This window comes from Heptranchias perlo, chromosome 1, assembly GCF_035084215.1.
Source record: "Heptranchias perlo isolate sHepPer1 chromosome 1, sHepPer1.hap1, whole genome shotgun sequence".
In the NCBI taxonomy this organism is placed as follows: Eukaryota; Metazoa; Chordata; class Chondrichthyes; order Hexanchiformes; family Hexanchidae; genus Heptranchias; species Heptranchias perlo.
Window position 1 is genome coordinate 187,941,398 of NC_090325.1, and position 25,546 is coordinate 187,966,943.

The 25,546-nt window shown below is 40.3% G+C and overlaps 1 protein-coding gene across 1 annotated transcript in view; it reads left to right on the forward strand.

Moving 5' to 3' along the window:
- tbck (TBC1 domain containing kinase) overlaps positions 1-25,546 on the forward strand; it is a 163,749-nt gene that overhangs the window by 111,253 nt on the left and 26,950 nt on the right. The window contains exon 24 of the mRNA XM_067994439.1: positions 5,951-6,126. Within this exon, the coding sequence (XP_067850540.1) occupies positions 5,951-6,126 (176 nt within the window). The remainder of the gene's footprint in view (positions 1-5,950; positions 6,127-25,546) is intronic.

Here is a 25,546-nt window from a genome sequence, read left to right on the forward strand (position 1 = left end):
CTGTTCCAAGTCTCATTTTTACAAGGTATTACAAAATAAGATTTTTTTGATGCTTTTAACTTGGAACTTAATTCAGATTCTCTGTAATACAAGCTTATTTTTAATGTTTACAGCAATCTGCTGTTTTCAGCCTCCATGGAGACAGTAACAGTTGTGAATAATAAATCTTTATTTTGTCATTAAAATAAAGGAGCCTTTGTATCAAAGATAGCATCTACGTAATGGGCATAAAATAGATTTTTAAAATTTCTGATAGTTACTGTTTTTAACCACAGCCCAAGTAAGTCCAGAAATAAGGGATCTTTCAAAAATCCAGTATCCACGTGCCTTTTCGATGTGGGTACTGTATCCATTAACTGGTGCTCTAATCAACTCCTCATCTTTGCACTTCGTATAGTACCTGTAATTAGAGGCCTAAACACAGCGATCTTCCCTTCTGTTAATCACTGAATGAATGATATGAACTAGACCCTACTGAGAAAAATTAATGTGCAATCTGAAACTAATGCACAAATCCTTCTCCCTTGAATTCAGCGTGTCAAAAACCTCACGCCTAATGTTAAAGACTATTTTTAATACTGCCCTTATCACATAATGTATGTCAGATCGATGACTGTCTCGTTCTGGATCAGTTTGCCTCAGCTACAAGCTTTCCCTGTATAGAAATGCTAGATGATAACTGTAATCGTCATTCAATGTATGTATTTGTAATGCCATGTAATCTATTACTTGATATGTACTCTGTATTATGCCAGGACCTGAGAAAGCAAGTAGCATTCTTTACAAACCAGTTTACTGGTTGCCATAATTAGCTCTCTTATTTCTAAACATTAATATTTCCACCAACTTGGCATATGAAAGATGAGAGTTCAGGCACTTCAAGCTAAATTCTAGAATGATGATCAAGTTTTCTATTGAACAGGAGTATCCCCAAAGTGTGCTGCTTCATTGTTTTTAGTTGCGTATCAGTAATCAACAGTAACAACAACATCAGTGCATGTATGTAATGTCGTGCAGTTGTGCCCTATACATTTGGGTAGCACAAGAAGCTTAATTCTTGTTTTCCTGTAGCTGTTGTTAAGTCAAATCAGGTGCACAGTACTCCTCCCATCATCGTAAAAGAAGGGATTCAGCATCCGAGACGTGCCTTTTCCAGCAGTCAAAGATATTGATAACCCACTTTACAGCCACTGAAGTATTTTTTTGAAGTATGGTCACTGTTGTAATGTAGGAAACGCAGCTTATGCCCTGGCGATGTGTGTCACACAGTGGTGGGTCTATGGTTGACACCTGTGACTTCTCCACGCTCTGAGCTCCTAATCAGTAGAGAACCGTACCTTAAATGAGAGAGGGAAACCGGAGGCGAACATTAATTCACTAACCAGACCCATTGTTTCCTATCACAATGAGTTATTGGGATTGAGGAACCAGTTCCCATTGCCATTGATCCTACCTGGCATGTGGCTCAAGAGAGGTTGTACAGGAGGAATAATTGGATGGGTGGGGGAAGAAAGGGGACGAGAAAAGTCCCCTCCTACAAGCAAAGTCCAAGAGTCTGATGAATAATCAGTGAGTTTAGCTTGGTAACAAGGAAATACAAATCCCGACAAAGTGCTCTGCTGCTGTTAAATAATTACTTGCCTTTCACAGCAAAAGTAGCATGAAATGTCAATGAAGGATTAAAAAAATGAATTAGTGACATTTTCTTGGCATTAATACCTTTTGAAGAATTTATATTGAAGTTCTGTGAACTGCCTGGAAATCTTGGAGCTTACTCCCCTTTTGTGCGTGACATTTCTGAGTGAATGAATAAAAGTACAATCATCCCACGCTTGTGCATAGTAATAAAAATTACAGTGCAGAAAAACTGCAGCTGATTTAACACCAATATTATGGGTGAGACATACAAGAATGTTCTTTAGGTTGAATGTATATGTTTTGTATGTATATGTTTATTGTCAAAACTATCACCTTCTCCAGAGGAGTTGCTAATGTTTTCTTCTTGAACCAAATGATTGTCATTTTAAGTGGGGACAATTGAATCCAACAGCAGATGAGAAAGGAGGTAGTGAGTGGGGCATGCAGAATCAAATAAGATATGTTAAAGGGAAGCGACACAAGAAGGAGCATGAGCCAGAGGTTAGTGGGGAAATGAAGGGCTGTGCAGGGCAATAATGTCCTGTTCACCTATACGACATCAACATGCACTTTCTGTCAACTTTTTCCATTATAAATTCCTATGTCAACATTTATATTAGAAATGGTCAGTGTAAAGCTGTCACAGTGTGATTGCACACTCCTGTAAGAGGAGGTGCTTCAGCACCACCACTGGTGGGAGTGTGTATTAAAGCTGACAAGTTTACAGAAACAATTTTCCATTAGAAATGTGGATGTAGTAATTTATAATGAAATATATATTAAAAATAAAATAGAATGTATGATTTTAAAAATGGGAGATAGAATTATATGTGCGCACCCTGGTCCAATTATCCCCTGACCTCTAATTCTCTTTTATCCGAAAACTACATTTTGAACTCCCTATGTGTAATGCCACAGGAGATTGATATATCATTCAGGGTGCATTTTGTCCATCAAACTCCAGCTGTTGTTTTTTTCTGTATGCAAATTTTGCATCACACTAGTACCTGATTGAATCAAATGTGATATTCCTGAAACAACAACAAATCAATTGAATAGGTTTGGAACATACCAATCAAAAACAGATACATGAACTTCTGATAGAGTTCTTCCTCCTATTTACATTTAATATGGGTGGGAGATACATCATGGGGGTTGTCGTTTTCACCATTCTCCCGTAGAACTACAATAGCCAGAGTGCACCATAACATCCAGCACATGACAACCAGACTGAAAATTAATATATTAGGATGGGCATTCTATTGATTTTTTTACTGTCAATATTTTTAGATTAAGACTACTCTTATAGGTTTGCTCTGTGTCCCAGCGAAAATGTTTTCATTTGCCCAACAACAACTTGCATTTATATAGAGCCTTTAATGTAGTAAAACATCCCATCGCGATTCACAGAAGTCTAATCAGACTAAAATTGACACTGAGCCAAAGAAGGAGCTATTAGGACAATTGGTCAAAGAGGTAGATTTTTAAGGAGCATCTTAAAGGAAGAGAGAGAGATGAAGAGATTTAGGGAGTGAATTCCAGCACTTATAGCATAGATGGCTGAAGTCACAGCCGCCAATGATGGGGTGAAGGAAGTGGGGGGCAGCACAAGGGGCTTCTAGGCAGAGGCAGAATAGGAGGAACACAGAGCTCTGGGAGGGTTAAAAGGCTGGAGGAGGTTACATAGGGAAGAGTAAAGCCATGTAGGGATTTGAACATAAGGGTGAGAATTTTAAAATCAAGGCTTTGGTGGACCGGGAGCCAATGTTTGCTCATCCTCAGTTTCCTTCCCATTGGATCCTTTAAGTTTCTTGTCTCTTTCCTGAATGTCCTCTTGCTCTTGTTTTTAGTATTTGCATTTATACTTATTTCTAGTTCACACTTTGCTGCTTCAGTCACCCTTTGGACATGTTTCTGAAGTTTCCTGTATTATTCCCACTGTACTCTTTCACCCTTCTTTCTCAGACCTTGTGAAGCTCATTTCTTTTATTTCACTTCAGATTGCCTTCATAACCTATTTAAAGTGTATTGTTTTGAGTCTACTAATAAAGAAAGAAAGAACTTGTATTTATATAGCGCCTTTCATGACCTCAGGACGTCTCAAAGCACTTTACTGCCAATGGCGAATGCAAGTTGTCATATACTCGGGATCACTTAGGATTATCAAGTCAAGCTTGTGGCTTCTGGATCACAAAGGAATCATGTGTTACATTTACCATTTTTGACTCAGGCAAGTAGGCAATCCTAATTTACATAGAATGTACAGCACAGAAAGAGGCCATTCAGCCCAACTGGTTCATGCCAGCGTTTAGCACCACACGAGCCTCCTAATTTATAATTGTTTGGTTGAAGTTCCCCCTTTAATAGAGGCTTCATGTTTTCTCACATCCTTTTTATATCTCCTTAAAATATTTATGTCCTTCCTCTTATTCTGAGCTGGCAGTCTGTAGCAAAAACCGAGTGTTAATTTATCTCTCTTGTGTTGGAAACCTTCCAGCTATAGATACCTCCTTTGGTAGTTTTTCCCTCACTGCGGAGTCTAACACCTTTACCTTCCAGACCTATCCTTCCTAAATATTCTGTACTCTTCTGTGTGATGTTCCTCTCCGTTGAGTGGGAAAAGCCATGATTTATTTCAGATCACGCCTCTGTGAAGCAACTTGGGGCTTTTCTTCATGTTAAAGGCGCTACATGAATGCAAGTTGTTTCTGTTGTTATTACATCATAGTTTCCTACTGCAGTGGTTTCAAATTCATGCTGTTTTTATTATGAATGCTATATGTGCACCTAAACAAAGATTTGCCTCCCATTTTTGCCTTCCTACTCTTGGCTAACACCCATTCTTTTATCAGTCATGTATGGGAGCTAATTATTCTCCTTATCTGTGCTACTATTTCCCCCCTATTTCCATTCACTGCACTCAATAGAGAGCCTTATGGGAGTCTGTCACCTCTGTGCAAAAATCTTGTCACGAGGCTTCCTATCAACTGATCTTAGATGCAAAGGTAATGATTGAATACACAACCCTATTTACTATTCTAAAAAAAATTAAGAAAAAGTACACACAGGTCAGCAACCATGATTATGTAAAATAAAACTGAATTAAGAATTGGATAAAAATAGCATTCTGTTTGCATTTATAACATATTAAAAATCTTGTGTCTGCATGCGCTTCCTGTGTCAACTTTTTCCATTATGAACTCCTATGTCCACATTTATAATGGGAATTTCCTATGTAAACTTGTCACGTCATAATTACAGCCTGTCTGTGGTGGTGGTGTTGCAGCGCCTCGGTTTTGCCTCTTGTAGCTCCTCAGCCTGTAGTGCAGAGAAATTCCTTTGCTGAAACCAGTTCTACTTCTCAAATTGTCCTACATTTTGTCAAAGTATTATATAAAAGTAAGGACACAATGTATGAATTGAAAATGGGGGCTGAATTTGGTCAGCGAGTCCCAGTGCAATTATCCTCTGCCTTCTACTCCACTTTTCACTTGAAGCCTAAACTTGGTTTTCACTCTCCATGTGCAAATGATGTTGTAATGTGTGTTGTATTGAAGGCTGGTTAGAGTAACTGAAAAATAAAGCCATGATGGAATTGATTGCATCAGGAGCATAGAAGCAGGAGTAGGCAATTCAGCCCCTTGGTATTGTTCTACCGTTCAGTTAGATCATGGCTAATCTGTATCTTAATTCCACCTCCCTGCCTTGGTTCCGTAACCCTTAATACCCTTGCTTAACAAAAATCTATCAATCTCAGTTTTGAAATTTTCAATTGACGTAGCCTCAACAGCTTTCTGGGGAGAGAGTTCCAGATTTCTACTACCCTATGTGTGAAGAAGTGCTTCCTGATGTCACCCCTGAACGGCCGAGCTCTAATTTTAAGGTTATGCCTCCTTGTTTTGGGCTCCCACAGAGGAAGTAGTTTCTCTCTATCTACCCTATCAACTCCTTTGATTTATGTAGCGCCTTTGATCATCTTAAACACCCCTTAATCTTCTATATTCAAGGGACTACAAGCCTAGTCTATGCAACCTGTCCTCATAATTTAACCCTTTTTAGCCCCAATATCATTCTGGTGAATCTGCCCTACACCCCCTCCAAGGCCAATATATCCTTCCTGAGGTGCGGTGCCCAGAACTGAATGAAGTACCCTAGATGAGGTCTAACCAGAGCTCTGCACGGCTGTAACATAACTTCCATCCCTTTGTATTCCAGCCCAATAGTTTTGTAAAATTCTTATGTTGTATGTTGTGTAGCTGTTAAAGTATGTGTACCCACCTGGTTTCTAAATGAAGTTGTTTCTTTTCTTTAGTCTCGCGAATCTATTAGATTAAATGAACTGAAGGCTGAAGTATCCCCACGGATTTCTGCAGAGGACCTAATTGATCTGTGTGAGCTGTCAGGACCCACCAACTCCAAGATGCCCACCAAAAAGACAAAATCAGGGAAGCCAAAACTGCTCGTGGTGGACATTCGCGGCAGTGAGGAGTATCCTTCCATGAAGTATAAAATATTCTTTTTCCTCTTATTTTCAGGGTTACTCATTTGGAATGGAGATTTAAAAAAAGAAAGAAAAACATCTTGCATTTTTATAGAGCCTTTCACGTCCTTAGTCTTCCTAAAGTACTTCACAGCCAATGAAATACTTTAGAGGTTCAGTCATTGTTGTTATGTAGGCAAATACGGCAGCCAATTTGCGCACAACAGGGTCCCACATACAGCTTGTGTTGTTTGAGGGATAAATGTGGGGCCAGGAGAACTTCTCTGCTGCTCTTTGAATAGCACTATGGGATCTTTCACATCCACCTGAACAGGCAACATTTCATCCAAAAGACGGCACCTCCAAACAATGCAGCACTCCCTCAGTACTGCACTGAAATGTCAGCCTAGATTACATGTTCAAGACCTGCAGTGGGACTTGAACCCTCGACTTGCTGAACCAGTGGATCGAGTGCTACCACTGAGCCAAGCTCACGGAGGATAGAATATCAATGCTGAGGAATGGAACCCTTCTTCCACTTTGCACCTTCAGTATCCTGTACTCCTGAATTAGGTAGAGATCAGATTAGATTCAGTGTAAACATAGGCACATAGGAATTGCTAGATGAAAAAAGACCACAGTCCATCTAGTTCAGCTTCTGCCATCCTGGTAGTCGCATGTGGAAAACGGCAGTGGTGGAAAGTTTTGAGAATCATAAGTCCAAGGTCACCTATTCCTCCCAAGTATGCTACACTTACTATATACCATGTCTCAAATTACTCATATACTCTATCCCAAAATATTGTTTCTTGAAATCTAATTTGCATTTGAATGAATTAATAACATCTGCTTCCACAGTCTCCCTAGGGAGCCTGTTCCGTAGATTTACCACTCAATGAAATAATGTTTTGCATTTGCTCCCTCTATTCTGCTTGAAAGATGTGCCTTAATTTACATTCTGCATCTCGGTAACTTTTTTTTCAAAAATTCACTGTGATTGATTTTAAAATAATAAAATCTCATTTACTGAGATGTTTTAGTGCCTCAGTCTTAAACTAGATCTCAGCCCATGTATTGTGTTCAGTGTTCTGGAATGACGTTAAAGAACAACTCAGTAATGCCTGCAAAACAAATCAGATTTGAGTGAAGGGGCATTCCAGCTGTTCTTTCACTCGTGTGGAAAGCATTCTCTTAAATCTGCATTATATGTTAGTGCAGTTCTTCTGTAGCCATCACACAAGATGATTAAGAATGAAAAAGCCTTTTGACCTATCTTAGTTTATCCATTTACACTGACCTTGAAGTCCCACCCTTGCGACATCCAATTATTTCTTAAAAGATTCCTGGGGTTTCATCGATCTTTGTGTGAAACCCCGTGATATCAGTCCTAAATTTGCCTTTTACAAGTTTTAACCTGCATCCTGTGTCCTACTCTCTCAATTCCATTTAAAGTAGCTTTCTGAATTTACTTTTTCCGTACCATTTACAATCTATAAGGTCACCTCTTGGGTGCTTCCTTTCAAGGCTGAAGAAGCTAAGGTTTTCCAGTCTTTCCTCACAACAGAGACCTCTAAGACCTCGTGTAAGATACTTTTACTGGGAAAAATGAACACGTGTAAACTCTTTGGACTGGAATAGTTATTTCAGATAGCCTCCCAATGACAGAAAATTCACACAAGTTATGATATTTTATTTGTTCAACAGATTCATTTTGAAAATTGACGTTTAATGTTATTTCTGCTGCAGTTCCTGGTCTAGAACGGGACCCATAAATGGTTTCCATAGCATAAAAATTGTTGCTTGCAGAATGCAGGGAACGAGTTGCAGAATACATTGGACTTTCTCTAACCTCTGTTGGCTTACTTAGCATTAGAAATTTGAACAAAGCCAATCTTACAGATGTTGTACAATTGAATCAAAGTGTATAAAATGTGTGACGATAAATTGCAGCTCCAATTTAAGAACTGAACTATTAGTTAATGATAATTTGCCACACTAGCCCAACTCCACACTTGAAAATTAATTTTTAACAATAAATATTTTTCAGTATATTCACAATATACAAAGTTCTGTATTCCTCAATATGAAATGCTGTTGTATTAGTACTGAAGTTGTTTTACCATCCTTAGGTATCACAAGAAAGAACTTGGATTTAAATAGCACCTTTCAGGTTGTCAGGACATCCCAAAGTTTACATAACCAATGAATCGCTGTTGAACAACAACAACATTAACAACTTGCATTTATATAGCCCCTTTAACATGGAAAAACATCCCAAAGTTCTTCACGGAGACATTTTTTGAAAAATGGATGCTGAGCCAAAGAAGGAGATATTAGAAGGGGTGATGAAAAGCTTACACAAAGATGTTATTTGTGAGGAGGATCTTAAAGGAGAAGAGGGTTGAGACAGATTGGAGGCGGGCAATGTTGCAGAGGTGGGAGTAGGCAGTCTTGGTGATGGACAGCATATGGTTTCGGAAGCTCAGCTTAGGGCGAGGTTATGATCAGTGGTTCAGTTGAAGTGTAGTCAGTGTTGCTATGTAATATCTTTGAATATTGCAATGGGATCTTTAACAGCTCTTAAACTGAGGCCCCGTCTGCCTGTTTAACATCTCATCTGATAGACGGCACCTCCAACAGCGCAGCACTCCCTCAGTACTGCACTGAAGTGTCAAGCCTGAATTATGTGCTCACGTCCTGGAGTGGGGCTTGATCCCGTGACTATCTGACTCAGAGTTGAAAGTGAGTGAAGCTAACACTTATGACATTAGACACTTTCAGTCCCAATATTAATAGTACATTTCTGTGATAATATCAGAATCACATGTTTTCACTCTTTTATATACATTCCTAAACCGTAAAATCCAGCAAAGGGATAGGTTTTTCTCTTTTCCAGAATTTGTGTTGTCTTTTTTTTTATTTATCGAATGGCTTATGGTACTAAAAAGCTAATGAAGTTCATATAATGTACTTTACCAGAACGAACCAACTGATTCATTTACTGAGTATGATCACAGTGTGCACAAAAATACACTGGTCTATGTGTGAATGTAATCAGGTTACGCCTGTGTTTATTTGTATCCATTTGATCAGAAATAAGTTGAAAAAGGACGAGTAAGTGTGATGTAGACATCAGAAACACTTCTGCATGAATTTTAGGGTGTGAATTCAAGGGATAGGTATGTGTATGTTATGTAGCCACCAGTGTCTGACTCAGAGTTTATTGCTGGTTTTGAAATTTGAACTTGTACTATTTTGAAACCGCGACAAAAATTATTTTTGTAGCAGCTACACTTTTAAATGTCCACATGGGTGCACTAAATCATTTCAGATTTTTTACAGTACTTTCAGCAACGAATGCTGAGTTTGTATTTTTATATTTTATTAGTCTCTTTGTGAGGCTTGACATAAGGTTAGCCAGCTGATTTGTAAAGTGAGAGCTTGGCATTTGATCAAATGAATTGGCTTCATCAACTTCTGTTCCGTTTACAGGATCATACTAGAGAGAGGTTTTTTTTGGATTTATTAATCTCCTGGACCAGTAAATGCTAAACATTTTCATCTTTTTCAGGGCTGCAGTAACCCTACCCGATTATCAATGGTTTCAAACCCCACACTTGGACAGTGTCCAGATGTCTCCCTGTTAAGTGCACAGAGGTCTTGAGGTACTTGTTGGCCTCCACCATTTAACCATTTAGTGAAACTGGGATCTTCTGCATTTGCATTGTGTTTTGTAGCTGAATCTCACAAGGGTCGATTCGTACTTGTAAATAAGCCTCTTTCCTTTTGTTAGCCTTTGCCATACTTAAAATTAGCCATACAGGAGGAATTACATAGATGCCCTTTTCTGAGAGAAACTTTTGGGTCTCTTTCCTGTAATGTGTAAGAATGCTTCTTTAATTAATCACCGCCAGCGATTATTTTTTTCTCTCATATTCAGTATCCATTGCAGTTTCTGCCTACAATCTGAACTAATCATTTGTTTTTAGCTAGTTTTCCCAAATGTTTTGTCCATTCCAGTAAGGAATGCCAGTGTGGGGAAATGGAACACCTATCCACTATTTTTCGTATACGTGGTCCGTATCGAGCACACAGATCGACTACAGCTGCAGAATGCAGAGTAGAGCTCTCTTTATTCTACCGCAACAATACATCTTGACTCCAATCACAGAAAAGCACCCACTATTGTACCCCTGTGAATTTTTCCATTTCCCAAGCCAATCATCCGTACAGCCTCGCTGAGTGAGATTTAGTGCAAAATTATAACTAGTGTTTGTGCTGTGGGGCTGTGTTCATTGGAACTGCCTAAATTAATTTTGCATAGGCACCTTGCAGCCAACAGAGAAAGTAGACTTTCATCCCATCAGTTACACCCTTGTCTCAGAGGTGAAAAGACAGTGTGCTGAACCACAGCAACAGTCGGTCCCATCACTGAAATGTCTTAATGTGCATTCGCAGAGATTATAAAGTACAAATGAGGGAAGCCATCTAGCTCATCCTTCCATAGAAATCCATGGTTCCTCCCTCCTGTTCTCCCCTTCCATCACAGCATCCAACTGCCTCTTGAATGATTACAGAGTTTGTCTTTACTTCCCTACCTGGAGACCACTCCATGTATTAATTACTCTGCGAATGAACGAGTGCCTTCTGACACTGACCCTGAACTTGACTTTTATTAGTTTGTACCTTGTCTTCCAGCCGTGTTTAACTTGAAATTGTGTTCCAAATTAACCAAAGAACTCATCTCTTTTATGCTCCAGGTAATTTTGCAAAGTATTTAATACAGCTGAACTATATAGCATGCAATAGAGTACAGTTCTACAAAGGTTATTATAAAGCTTTGTAATCCACCGATCAGAACACAAATGGGGTACCTTTTGTGTCACCACACTAGAGGCAGCTGTGTAACGTTATCAATCTCTGAGACGAAGATGCCCATTAGCTCTTCGCACTTGGTGTTGAAGGCGAGAGAGGAGGGAGCAGGGAAAGAGGCCAGAGGGGGGACTTTGTCGTTGAAAAAAAGGAGCCATGTGTTGTCCTTGAATAATCCTGAAATAATAAGAGGATTTGGCTAAGGAGAGGGGAGCATAGTAGTGCTTAACGTGGTTGAATCAATAACAGTTGTACGCCATGAGGTGGAGCAAAGATGGGAGCTGTACCGGGGGAGCACCAGGGGTGGGAGCAGATTAGTGACTTGGCAGGAACGAGGGTGCTGAAGGCAGAGGCAATGGAGCTGTTGAGCAGGTCAGCAGGAGCAGATGTATCATGACAAGTGGATGACCAGAGGAGAGGAATTGGGAGTTTGAGAGTGAATTTATGAGTGAGCTGGATTGTAAGAATAATCAAGTCTTATGTTTCTAAATAGGGACTACTGGAAAAGCTCCAGGATGCTCTGTGGAATTAGGTTAAATATTACATTATGTAATTACAAGAGTACATGCCTTAACTTAGTCGTTAATTTGCTAATTTCTAGATGACAAATTTTCCTTTATTCTATGTATGGTTAATGGTATGAAAGCTAATGTTTGCAAACTAAAAATTAAAATAATTACCAATTGCATAATTACTTTCAATGTGTGCTCTGAATAGATTAGCTTTCCTTAATTTTGATTGACAATAGGTTTGGCATGGGGCCAGAGTATTTTGATACACTCCGTAACAACATTATGCAGTACTGGAATCTGAAATTAATTTCATGAAGTTACTTGATAAAATGTAAATCATAGTTCACTCACCATACCTTAAACTCTCATGTTCTGTGTTACTTTTGTAATTGTAGTATGCCAATTGTTTATAACTCCTATCTAAAATTCTGAATATAACGGATTGCTAAGAACTGAATTCATCTTCTGTCATTGAAATTTTATAATAAATATTTACGTAGCATCAAAGGATCCAGAGACCTTTTAAAGTTAACTTTTTAGCCCCAATTTTCCATCAATGGTGTTGAGCTGGCCCAAGACGCAAGTTCACTTGCAACTGCAGCACAGAGGGCTGGCCTGGCCCAATTTGCCAATGGGAGATTCTCCCCCTAATTTGATCAGGCAATAGGCATAGCAAAAACTTGCCAAGAGAGCTTGGCCTGCAGCACACTAGGCTGGGGATCGGAAAATACGGCAAGAACACAGCTCTTAAAATGCTGCAGGTCATCGTTGAAGGAGAGATTGTAGTGGGGTCAGAAAAGTGGAGTCATGGATCATAATGGAGACATGTGAGCAACACTACTTCCTTTCTTGCTGAAAAGTTGGAGGACCTGCTAGAGGAGAGTGGCCATTCTTGATGCTGAAGACCACCCTCAAGTAAAAGGGCCGGTACGAGCAAAATTGAAGAACGTCACCAATCAAGCCCATGCACTCACCCAGGTCCTTTGCAACTTTCCACAAATAAGGCAAAAGTGTGCTGGTTTCAGGCGAAAGGTGATGGTGAGTGTGCTCTTCACTGGTGCACACCTTCCTTGTGTGACCCTTCAAGGACAGCATGAGCCCAAGATGGAAACTCTCGCATCCTCTAGAAGGTGTCATTTCAGCATTGTTACACGATCACTGCCCTTTTGCACACAATATTTCATTGTGCCAAATATGCATGGCATGTTTGTAGGCTGCTGATGTAGGACAGCAAACAGATGCTCAGGCATCCAGTTGTGAAAACCTTCCTCTGCTGTTGGCGGGTTTCTCAGTGGAGTCAGCAGCCATGGATGCAGAGCTTAACGCTGATCTGCCAAGAGTTGTTCCCTTTCCTCCCCAATTGTTTCTTCTCCTTCCAAAAATGCAGCCACAGTAGACTGATGGCATCATGGCTGTTTTCTGGATAACTGTCATTGGCAGACATGATGACATTTATGTGACCAGACACCACCTGAACATTTTTTGAGTGATGTTTTCTTTGCATGTACATAGGATTGATATGAAGAACCTCCATGATGGCTTCATGGATGTCATCTGCATCACCTTGATCTCCAAGAAGGCCTACTATCCAATGAAAGCTTTGTTCCCTGTCCAGCTGATGCCTCCTTTCCACAGACAAAATGATGACATTGCTGTCCCTCCATCAATGTCTACCGCTTGCCTGATAAAGGTGCACACTGCAGACTGCTTGATGTGCCACATGTCCCTTGGATGGCTTGGAAGGACCTGGTAGCATGAAAGTTTCATGCTGTGTTAACTTTTGCTGCTACAAGACGAGCTGTGCATGTTTCAGCAGGTTTAACATCTCATCCGAAAGATGGCACCTTTGACAGTGCAGCACTCCCTCAGTACTGCACTGAGGTGTCTGCCTTGATTATGGGCTCAAGCTCTGGAAGTGGGGGGGGGGAGGGGGTCTTGAACCCATGACTTTCTGACTCAGAGGCAAAAGTGCTACCATTGAGGCAAGGCTGACATAGCAAGACTGTCAATCAGATTTCCCAACTCCTGCCTCTGGGGCTTCGAACCTGCCCTGCACAGAGCCTCAGAATTTTTACCCCTTTAAGTTACTAGCTGAGTGTTTCCTGGAGAGTTTCTACATCATGCTGTTAATCTTGACATTGAACTCCAGTTGTTTCTGCAGTCAGTTTCTCATGAGTGTTGAAATGGGGCTGGACAAGGCCTTCGTGGGAATGCTGACAGGCATCTGGGATCAAATAGGTAAAATTACATCTGTTGTCTTAACACTTCAGCAAGCAGCCTCAGCCTAACCTTGCTACCAGCTGCATTTACTGAATGCTCCTCCTTCAATGGAGTCTGCAAGCTGAAGTCTGTGAACACTGTACTTATAAAGTATTACAGACGTACATAAAAAGTTCTGAATGCACACTATCTACTCCTGCATATTTTTTGGTTTGAATTAGGTTCACTTTTTGGAAGTAAGAACTTGCGGTTTATTTGAAGTCTCTAAAATAGGAATCTCGAGTTAAAATACTGATGGTATGATATAGTTCTAGCTGGTGCAAATATGAAGACATGACTAATGCAGTAAATATGACCTATATATAGCAGCCAAAATTCACTATGCCAAAAACAAAAGTTGAGACAGAATAAGTTCTTTGGATTTATCCACCCTTTTCAAAATGCAATCTGCATGCCAGCTGTAAAAAGAAAAGGAGTATAACACAGTTATGTCACAGAATGATAGAGCATAGAAGGAGGCCATTTGGCCCATCGTGACTGTGCTGGCTCTGTGAATGAGCTATCCAATTGGTCCCATTCCCCTGCAATTTCTTCACAGCCTTGCAGTTTTCTTCCCTTCAAATATATATCCAATTCCCTTTTGAAAGTTATTATTGAATCTGCTTCCACCACCCTTTCAAATGTAAGGAATCTTACAACACCAGGTTATAGTCCAACAATTTTATTTTAAAATAAAATTGTTGGACTATAACCTGGTGTTGTAAGATTCCTTACATTTGTCCACCCCAGTCCATCACCGGCATCTCCACATCATGACCACCCTTTCAGACAGTGCATTCCAGATCATAACAACTCGCTGCCTAAAAAAAAATTCTCCTCATCTCGCATTGTCTAGTTTTGTGTGTCTGGCCCACCGTTAAAGGCTTGCCGGGATGACTCTGCTTCTGATTTAAGTTCGTGAGCTGCCACCTATGAAAGTACCTTTCAGATCAGACGTGTAACTACTTTCTTGTTGCTAATCTGCCTACGTGTCACAGAGGTTTGGTAGAACCATAATTAAAACTGATTGATGTGACGTGCCCCTTGCTAGAAGAGAGTCTCCAAAAACCCAGTGCTCACATTCCAATGCGGAGGGCTAATAGCGTCATGGTATAGCCAGTGCCAATCACCCCGATCAGGTTAAGTTCCAAATTATGAGGACGGGTTGGCTTGTATTCCTTTGAGTTTAGAAGGTTGATCTAATTGGTGTGTTTAAAATGATAAAAGAATTCAATGGAGTAGATACAAAGAAGCTATTTCCTCCAGAACAAGGGAGCACAAACTTAAAATTAGAGCTAGGCCATTCAGGCGTGAAATCAGGAAGCACTTTTTCACACAAAAGGTAGTGGAAATGTGGCATTCTCTCCCCCAAAAGACTGAAATCTGGGTCAATTGAAGCTTTCAAGACTGAGATCTACAGATTTTTGTTGGGTACGGTATGGAGGGATAAGGATCAAAGGCGGGTAAATGGAGTTAGGTACAGATCAGCCATGATCTTATTAAATGGCGGAACAGGCTCGAGGGGCAGAATGACCTTCTCTTGTTCCTATATAAACCTATTTAATTTCGAACGTAGATGCTGAACGGTCAGAAATGCTAAACTCAGCGTCAATCAAAATACTGGATTGGCATTCAGTGTATGGTTTTTAATAATAGGATTATTGCTCCTTTCTGTCATTAGCAGAATTACAAAATTAAGAGGAACTTCACAATTTAAAATAACACAGACGCAGTTTAATTGATTTAATTATGTTAAATATTTTGCACCTCTTATTTGACTTCACATCAACCAGACCATACTGCGATACTGACAGGTCTCAAGTAAAACCAATGAGCATGGCTAAATTCCCTGAAGCTTTATCAGTAACAAATAATGCACTGGGCAGAGCAGTACGGAATACAGTATGAGGTAACTAGTGTTTAGATTTTCCAATGTGGGACATTCCAATTCTAAAACCTGTGCCTATTGGAAGCGGGGGAAGGGAGAGAGAGAAGAGAAAGAATGACTTAAAAATTGGAAAGAGAATCAAGCTAATGAATGCAAGTTTAGGGGCATCATTGTGCATTTTTTGCTAAGTCTATTTATGCTGGACTGGATTATACCACATTCTGTCCTTTTGCTTCGGAGACAGGGGTCCAAATGCGACCCAGATCAACGATCTGCTCTGCTCGCCTTAAGGGGTCCTATGTGAATTACGTTTGGCTGATCTCAACCTTTTAATTGCTCATCCATAAAGTAACTTAAGATCTTGAAAAACTAGAAATTGAGAATAACTGGACAGTAAAGTATATTAGATGGTGACAATGGATGCAAAAAGTGAAAGCAAAAATATTCAGTTCCCCACTGCCAACATCCCTAACCTTGAGCACAAAATGGCATTTTTAATAAAATCTGTTTAAAATTTGTGTGGGAGTCTGTATACAGATAATTACACAGCTTGTGGGGTTGGACCAGTTTCAAGCAGAAATCACTGGGACTTTTTTGATATTGGAAGGAACAATGAAAGCTGGACACCAAGCAGCCCTGAAGTTAATTTCACTGAGATGGAGTCAACAATACTAATATGGCAGCTAAATAGCTCAACCATTTTAATGAAATAGTCATCACCTTAAGCAGGTACGGTAGTGTAGTGGTTTTGTTACTGGACTAGTAAACCAGAGGCCCAGACTAATAATCTAGTCATGTCATAATCATAATTTGAACACGTTCAAATCCCACCATGGCAGTTTGAGAATTTGAATTCAATTTTTAAAATCTGGAAATAAAAAGCGGGTATCAGTAAAAGTGACCATGAAGCTGTTGGATTGTCGTAAAAACCCAACTGGTTCACCAATGTCCTTTAAGGAAGGAAACCTGTCATCCTTACCTGGTCTGGCCTATATGTGACTCCAGTCCCAACCAATGTGGTTGACTCTTAATTGCCCTCTGAAGTGGCCACGCCAGCCTCTCAGTTATATCAATTGCAAGTAGAGATGAGTAATAAACGCTGGCCTTGCCAACCTACATCCTAAGAATTAATTTTTTAACAGCCTGTCATTACTTTATTCCAGTAACTTGTGACGTGCAGCACCAACCGTATCGACTTGACATGCCTTCATACATCACTTGCTTATACCCAAAGGAACTGTCTTTGACCTCTGCATTTTATTTGTGGAATTTCTGATACGCTGTGCATCTGTCTTTGGACCAGCACTGGTGGATTTGTCTTCCCACCTGTACACCATCTGTGAAACACAAGTACCCTCATCCTAGTGAAGTTGAGGGGTTCAAAAGGACGCCCCCTCAATGAAACATTAGATTCAAATTGTTTTTCCTAGCAAGTTCACTAAGAATTTAACAAAGGTCCTTATACCCACATATGGTTATTTTTGTAGCAGTGATTTAATGAGGTCAGATTCTTGTGAAGTGTCTGCAAACAGTAGTCTAGCCAAAGCAGCATACCATGTGCACTTTAAAAGGGGAAGAAAAATTACATCACATATTACCAAATTTCCCTGTTTATTATTTCGAAATGCAGGCTAGGTAAACATAGTCTGGATCCAAGATTTCATCATACTGTTTTGATGTCCACATTCAGTTTGGGCCTATTTGTCGTGCGTTTATGAATAGTCAGCTGTACCAGGAATTGTAGACTGTTTTCATACTATAATGTGTGCCAGCTGTACGCAGTTCGCAGTGTCTTGTTTCCTTTTAAAATTACCTCTTCCTAATACCTCCCACCACCCTATTTCAGTGACCTCCTTCACCCCTATGTCCTTGCACACACCCTTCACTCCTTGGACACTGGCCTACTCTAGGCTCCTCTTCCTCTTCAATCCCTCGTTGTCAGATGCTCTTTTAAGTACCATACCCTTGTCCTCTGAAGCTCCCACCAAAAACCCCTTGTCCCTTCCAGCTTTCAAAATCCTACTAAAGGCTTTCCCCCCTCAACTGCCATTTGGGCCCTGCCTACTAACTCCCTTCTACCTGTTCTTCTGTCCCACTCAGTGACTCTGAAAGTGCTCTGGGGCATGAGGACCATGTATAAATGCAAATTGAGGTGGTGGTTGTTGTGATTCTATTATCCTATGTTCCTTGCACAAGATTCCAGCTGCTGCTCGTGGAACTGAATCCAAGCACAAGTCAATGCCTTCAGGAGAGGAAGAGAGTAATTGTGGTGGAAAGAGAATACTCCATTAAATTCATAAAAGGTATACTCATCGATCTCCCTTGGCACTGCATACACAGAGTCAAGACCAAGTGTAGTCTTTAGTTGAAAGGGGGGTTTAGAGTTGGGGATAATTGGACCAGGGCGCACAGACATAATTTAGTTCCCATTTTAAAGTCATGCATTGTGTCCTTATTTTTATACTTCCATTGTAAATTCCACTTTTATAATGGTAACTGCCTGTGTAACTTTGCCCCACAGTAATTGCATCTTCCCGTCACTGGTGGTGCTGTAACACCTCCACTCACAGGAGGGTGCAGTTGCAACGTGACAAGTTCACATCAGTAGTTTCCATTATAAATGTGGACAAAGGTATTTATTATGGGAAAAGTTGACAAGAAGTGCAGGCAGATTTTTAATACATAGATTTTCCACACCAATGATATTGTACAAAATATCTGGAATAGGCTACAGAACTCTTCAGGTTTTAGTGAGCATTTGAACTGCTGGAGCTTTGCTCTCCCAGATTGTGATGCGATTAGTGAGGCTGGACATCCTATGAATTTCTATACTGACCCAATGTATCACAGTTTTGCAGAAATATTCTGGAGGCAGCGAAAATGCTGGTTTCTAAGTGAATCTGAACAGCACCAAATCACCTGCTCTTGTCACTGGATCCCATCAAGTGTGGTACATCCTTGTAGCAAACTCTTCACTGATTTTATTCCATCTGTAAAACCTTTTTTTTAAAAAAAATGGATTTAAATATATTAGAAATTTGGCTTTCAACAGTGACTAAATACTTTTCCAATTGGTCAGGTTCTTGTTGAGAAAAAATGATTTCAAACAACTGTATTCAAAACTGTAAACTCTGTTATCTGAGACAGAAAGAGACTGTGGTTTATATGCCTCATGAACTACAAAATAAATTAAATTATTGCAGCAAGTTGCCCTCCCATGGGATTTAATGGGCTAGTTAAATTTAGGCTTTATTATACTGCAGGTGTGAACTCTAACCTGTGAAAATATTTTCAGTATTTCTGTAGTTTGAGTGAATCAGAAACATCAGTGAAAAGTGGTAGATGTAGAATTTCGAGTTTTCTCTCTGATTCCCACTGAAATCCACATGTCTTCAGCTTTTAGTAAAAATTGCAGATTTCCACTGACCTTACACAGGAATTTTAAAAATGACTCATTTATATAGCGTCTTTCATGACCTCAGGATGTCCCAAAGCGCTTTACAGCCAATGAAGTACTTTTGAAGCATAGCCACTGTTGTAATGTAGGAAATGCAACAGCCAATTTGCAAGCAGCACAGTCCAACAAAACACAATGAAATAATGGCCAGATAAACTGTTTCAGGTGTTGGTTGAGGGATAAATATTGACCAGGACACAGAGAGAAACCCCCCCTGCTCTTCTTCGAATAGTGCCACAGGATCTTTTACATCCACCTGTGAGGGCAGACAGGGCCTCATCCGAAAGACGGCACCTCCAACAGCGTCAGCCTGGATTATTTGTTCAAGTCTCTGGGGTGGGACTTGAACCCCACAACTTGTGACTCAGGCGAGAATGCTAACTCTGATCCAAGGTTAACACTTTGTCAGCCTTATTGACCTTGGACAACAAACATAAGTATCCCAGCAAGTATCATAAAATTTTAATTGCAAAACAATTATCCCTCAAGAGGAGTAGGGGCTTACATGTGTAGTAGCACCAAGAATGGAGCAAACTGTCATGGCACTGATGCTGACAAAAAAAAAATCTGGTTCCTATTTCCAATCGGAAGACTGAATGTGGGACAAAAAGTTTTTGTTTGTCCAATCATAAAATCGGGATGTATCTTAGAATCATAGAAAGGTTACAGCATAGAAGGCCCATCGAGTCCACGCCGGCTTTATGCAAGAGCAATCCAGCTAGTCACACTCCCACATCCTGTCCCCGTAGCCCTGCAATTTTTTTCCTTTCAAGTACTTATCCAGTTCCCTTTTGAAGGCCATGATTGAATCTGCCTCCACCACCCCCTTGGGCAGTGCATTCCACTCGCTGTGTAAAAAAGCTCTTCCTCATGTCATCTTTGATTCTTTTGCCAAGAACCTTAAATCTATGTCCTCTGGTTCTTGACCCTTCCGCCAATGGGAACAGTTTCTCTCTATCTACTCTGTCCAGACCCATCTTGATTTTGAATACCTCTATCAAATCTCCTTGCAACCTTCTCTGTTCCAAGGAGAAACAACCCCAGCTTCTCCATTCTATCCACGTAACTGAAGTCCCTCATCCTTGGAATCATTCTAGTAAATCTCTTCCGCACCCTCTCTAAGGCCTTCACATCTTTCCTAAAGTGCGGTGCCCAGAACTGGACACGATACTCCAGTTGTGGCTGAACCAGTGTTTTATAAAGGTTCATCATGACTTCCATACTTTTGTACTTTATGCCCCTATTTATAAAGCCCAGGATCCCGTTTGCTTTTTTAATCCTTTCTCAACCTGCCCTGCCACCTTTTAATGATTTGTGCACATATACCCCCAGATCTCTCAGTTCCTGTATCCCTTTTAGAGTTGTACCCTCTAGTTTATATTGCCTCTCCTTGTTCTTCTTACCAAAATGTATCACTGCATTTTTCTGCATTAAATTTCATCTGCCACATGTCCGCCCAAGCCACCAGCCTGTCTATATCCTCTTGAAGTCTATCACTATCCTCACTATTTACTACCCTTCCAAGTTTTGTGTCATCTTTAAAGCAACATTTTTTTTCTACGATTGACAGCAAGACTGGCCATTCACAGAGTGAACCGTGACTTGCTGTCCATATGTCCCACCTTACCGATCCTGTATTAAATTGAAGAGGAAAAGGCAACCTTGAGCTGCATTCTGAGAGCTGTAGTCTATCGTCGTGACATGTGCTTTAACACTGGTGCGTCAATTGAAGGTGCCTTATACCAGTGTGCCATGTACTGGGAGTACTTACTTTAGCTTCATTACTCAGGAACCTATTCAAAGTGGCAAAATTCGATCGCCAGGCTTCTGACACAAGGACTGGCCTCCAAATAGAAATATCCATGGAAACATTTCCAAGACACCAGGAGACCAGTTCATAGGTAAGTTTAATGATGTGAATTATTTAATTTTTATGTATTATGGTAGAATTTTGTTTTAGTACTATTACCTGGTTACTGGCACATAAGATTGCAACTGAAAAGATTTCCAAAAAATATTTTGTGATTTCATTGGTTCCCCTTGTCCTTCTTGCTAGCTGTTCTATTGGTAGCTGTTTGCTGACTGCTGATGCTGGATTGGTAGTTTTATACACAGATAAATAGCGTACGTCCAAAACCTTCCCATAATTGGTACTCAAACGCAATTTTAAAAAATTATAATCAGGGTCCCTGGAACATAATATTTTAATTATTTTTCACAGAGCTAATTTGAATTTCTAGTTCAGTGTCTGGTTACAAAGTGTCACACTTTAAATATGTAAATAAATGAAGAGCATGGGTTGAGATGGTTAGACTAGTTTTGATTTCTAGCTCTGTGATAAAGAACTACTCAAAATACATTCTTAAATAATATTACTGATTACATCCAGCACAATCTCCCGAATCCCTCCTGTCCCACTGCCTCTGTGCTGTCAGACTGCTTGTCGAACATTCAGTCTTGGATGACCTGTAATTTCCTCCAGCTAAACATTGAGAAGGCCAAAGCCATCGTCTTTAACCCTGCCACAACTCCATTCCCTCACCACTGACTCTCTGGCCACTGTCTCAGGCTGAACCAGACTGTTTGAAGCCTTGACGTCATGTTCAACCCCGAGCTGAGTTACGGACCCCAAATCCTATCCATCACAAAGATTGCCTACTTCCACCTCTGAAACATTGCCCACCACTGCCCTTACCTCAGCCCATCTGCTGCTGAAACCCTAATCCGTGCCTTTGTCGTCTCTAGTCACTATTACTCTGATGCTCTCCTCGCCGTTCCCCTATCCTCCACCCTCTGTAAAGTTTAGCTTATCCAAAACGCTGCTGCCCATATCCAGCCTGCACCAAGTCTGACTCACCCTTGTCCTCATTGACCAACATTGGCTCCCAGTGCCCCAAAACCTCAATTTTAAATTCTCATTATTGTTTATAAATTCCTTAATGGCCTAACCCTCACTATCTCTGTAACCTCCAGCTCTAACCCCCCTCCTCCCAAACTGTCTACACTCTGACTCTGACCATTGTGTATCACCACACACACACACACACACTTCACCCACCATTGCCAGCACTGCCTTTAGCCATCTAGGAATTCCTTCTCTAAACCTCTCTGTCTCCCTCTCTTTTAAGACCCTCCTTAAAACTCACCTCTTTGATCAAGTTTTTAATCACTCTCCCTAATTGCTTTTCCTTTGGCTTGGAGTCCAATTTTTCCCTTATGCCTCTGTGAAGTGCCTTGAGTCATTTTTCTATGTTAAAGGCACTATTTAATTGCAAGTTATTGTAGTGTCAGGCTTGGCTTAGTGAAACCACTAAGTTAAAAGTTGGTGGGTTTAAGCCCCACTCCAGGACCTGAGTCCAAAATCTAAGCTAACACTTCAGTCCAGTTCCGAAAGAGTGCTGCATTGTTGGAGGTGATGTCTTTTGGACGAGAAGCTAAATCCAGGTCCCGTGTACCTTCACAGGTGAATGTAAAAGATCCCATCCCATGAAGAGTAGAAGAGTTCTCCCGATGTGCTGGCCATCGTTTATCTCTCAACCAAAAACAGATGAACTGGCCATTTATCTCATTGCTGTTTGTGGGGCCTTGCTGTGCACAAATTGGCTCTCACCTTTATCTACAAAACAATAATGACCATGCTTCAAAAGTAATTAATTGGTTGTGAAACATTTGGGACATCCTGAGGATGTGAAAGGTGCTATAAAAATGTAAATTCTTTCTTTAGTTAGAGTTGTTGTAGTGTTAAGTGTGTGCGCAGTTTTGGTCTTCCCATTTCAAAAAGGATATTCAGTTAGTGGAGGGAGCAGAGAGAAAGGCCACACAGTTGATCCCAGAACTTAAGGGAATGATGTATGGGGAAAGATTGACTACCCTGGGGTCTTTTCTCACTTAAAAAGAGAAGACCGATAGGGGATATGATAGAAGTGTTTAAAATTATGAAAGGTTTGGACAAATTAGACCTAAGTAACCTTTTGTATCATATACAGAATTGAAGCACAAGGGGTCATATTTACAAATTAAGGACAACAAAAGAAAATAGGAAATGCAAGAGGAACTTTTTTACTAAAACTTTGTGGAACAGATTACTGGCTCGGGTGGTGGAACAAGAAACCTCAATGGGTTTCATGGAGGAATTAGACAGGTTCTTGTCAACAAATGGGATTCAGGGTTATTAGAAATGCACCAAGGGAACTGTGTGTAGGTGGGCTAGATGGACCAAAGGTCTTCTCCTGCCTGAAACTGTCAGGATGTTAACGTCAATCTCCTTATCGTAACTGACCAATGAATGCCATTTTGTCTGCGTACAACTTTGCTCACGAAACAGGATTCATTGAGTTGCTGTGATAGCAGAGTGGGAGCAGAGCATCTTATTGATGAGATTGGGAATCTGCTACCTTCAGCTTTAATCAAATTAATATCCTTCAAAACATCACTGTCAGATCCAAGTCAAATATTTCAAAACAGCTCCTTATTTTTCTCTTAATTGTAAAGCTGGTTGAAGCACAATGCATCATGGCCAGTCATGTAATATGATTTATATTTCTATTGGTGCAGCTCATTAGTTGACTGGTCTTGCAATGCCCTCTTGTTTAATACTTTCATTTTGTGATCTGAGAATATAACAGATCTAGTTCCCTTAACTACACCATGCGTTCAAGCAGAAAAACACACACATTAATGCCAATGCAAAGCAAGAAAAATTCCCAGGAGTAGGGGTTAACATGGTTTTAAAAAGCAGTAATTAAATGATGATAGGTTAAACAATTATTGGGGAAAAAAACAACTTGATGGAAACCTGTGTAACTGGTCATTTTTCTGGCTACTTTGCTGTATCCTGGGATGACCCATGGGATGACTATGGGATGATGTACAGGATGACTGTGGCTTGGCTATTCTGACCAGAGAAAATTAACAAAATGTTGCTGTGCCAGTGGAGAAACTGTATTTCCCCACAGAAAATCACAAAGAGCTATGAAGGGAGCTGTTATTGCTGAAAGATTTATGGGAATGTTAATCTTTATTAACTTAAAGACCTTGATCCAGGATAATTAATTAAAGTTTATTTGTTTGATGTTGGTTTAAATGCGGAAATTTAACTCAGTGCAAAGGCATATAGACGGATCCCAGTGGTGCCAATGTTTCATCTCAAGAAGTTAAATCCTTCAAGCTCCTTCCCTTCAGTTGACTGGAAAATAATAGGCGAGTGGTAGAAATTTACAAGGATTTAATACTGCTGAAAAATTCTGATTGCACCCAGTGACACAATTTGAGGGATTTTGTTACAGCGTTGACTGTGTTCCTAGCAACCCATTTTATTTTACAATATCTGCTTTTTCCATTCTTTAACCTGAGTATGGATCACTGTTAGTAATCTTGAGTTACGGTGCGCACTCAGAGGTATACAGTCACAGCAGGTGGTTAGGTTTTAATCAAGCAAATAAGTTTTGTGGAGTATTATCTGCTTGTTTTTTTAAAACTTTATTTTTCTGAGTGTATCCGGGTAAACTTTCCACCTTTTTATTTTTATTCTCTTCATCTGCTTGGCCTGACACTTGCAGTCATTACACCTGCTTCTCGGTTGCTATCGGTGTCCCTCTACCTGTCAGAGACCACCGTGATGTGATTCTTCCTTTGAACTTTTCCATTGGTGGGATCTTGCTGTGCACAAATTGGTTGCTGTGGTTCCCTACAGCACAACAGTGACTACATTTCAAAAATTACTTCGTTGTCTGTGAAGTACTTTGGGACGTCCTGGGGTTGTTAAGGGTGCTATAAAAATGCAGGTCCTTTCTTTCTATCTTTCTATGTATCGAGTATTATTTTAATTAGCGTAGATATGAAGAATCAATGTACCAGGCTACCTCTCTTTCTCGATACTTCTTCCCACTCCAACTGCTGTAATCTTCTATGTCGTTTATGGTCCATCTATTCACTCCATGCCTCTGAGATGCCCCAACTTGGTCTATGATTATGAGATTCCCTCCACCTGTGCTTTGCCTGTGAGTCTCCTCTCCCCTCTCAAGTTCAGAAATTCCACTCTGCCTCCATTTCTTCCACCACCCCATTTCACGTTAAAAAATGTCAACTGTAAACACAGCTTCCAAACGTTGGTACTATTCCCTCCACCATTGCTGTTGCACCTTTGGCCTCATTCCAGCAGCGAGATGAAAACAACTTTCAATTTCCCTTCCAATTCACTGAGCCTTTATTATTCCTGCACAGGAAGACTTTAGAGCAATAAACAGCTAAGAGTAAGATGCATACCATAGTACGGCATTAATCTGCCACAAAGCTGGATGTGTGTGTGTGTTTAAAAAAAAAAGTGAAATGTTTCTAAGGAACTCAGAAAAACAGATTTCAAATGAAATCGATTAGAGCACTGTCCTTGAACCTCAGCAAACATCTGTTAATGGATGAAAGGCTGCCGCTTCTGTCTGCCT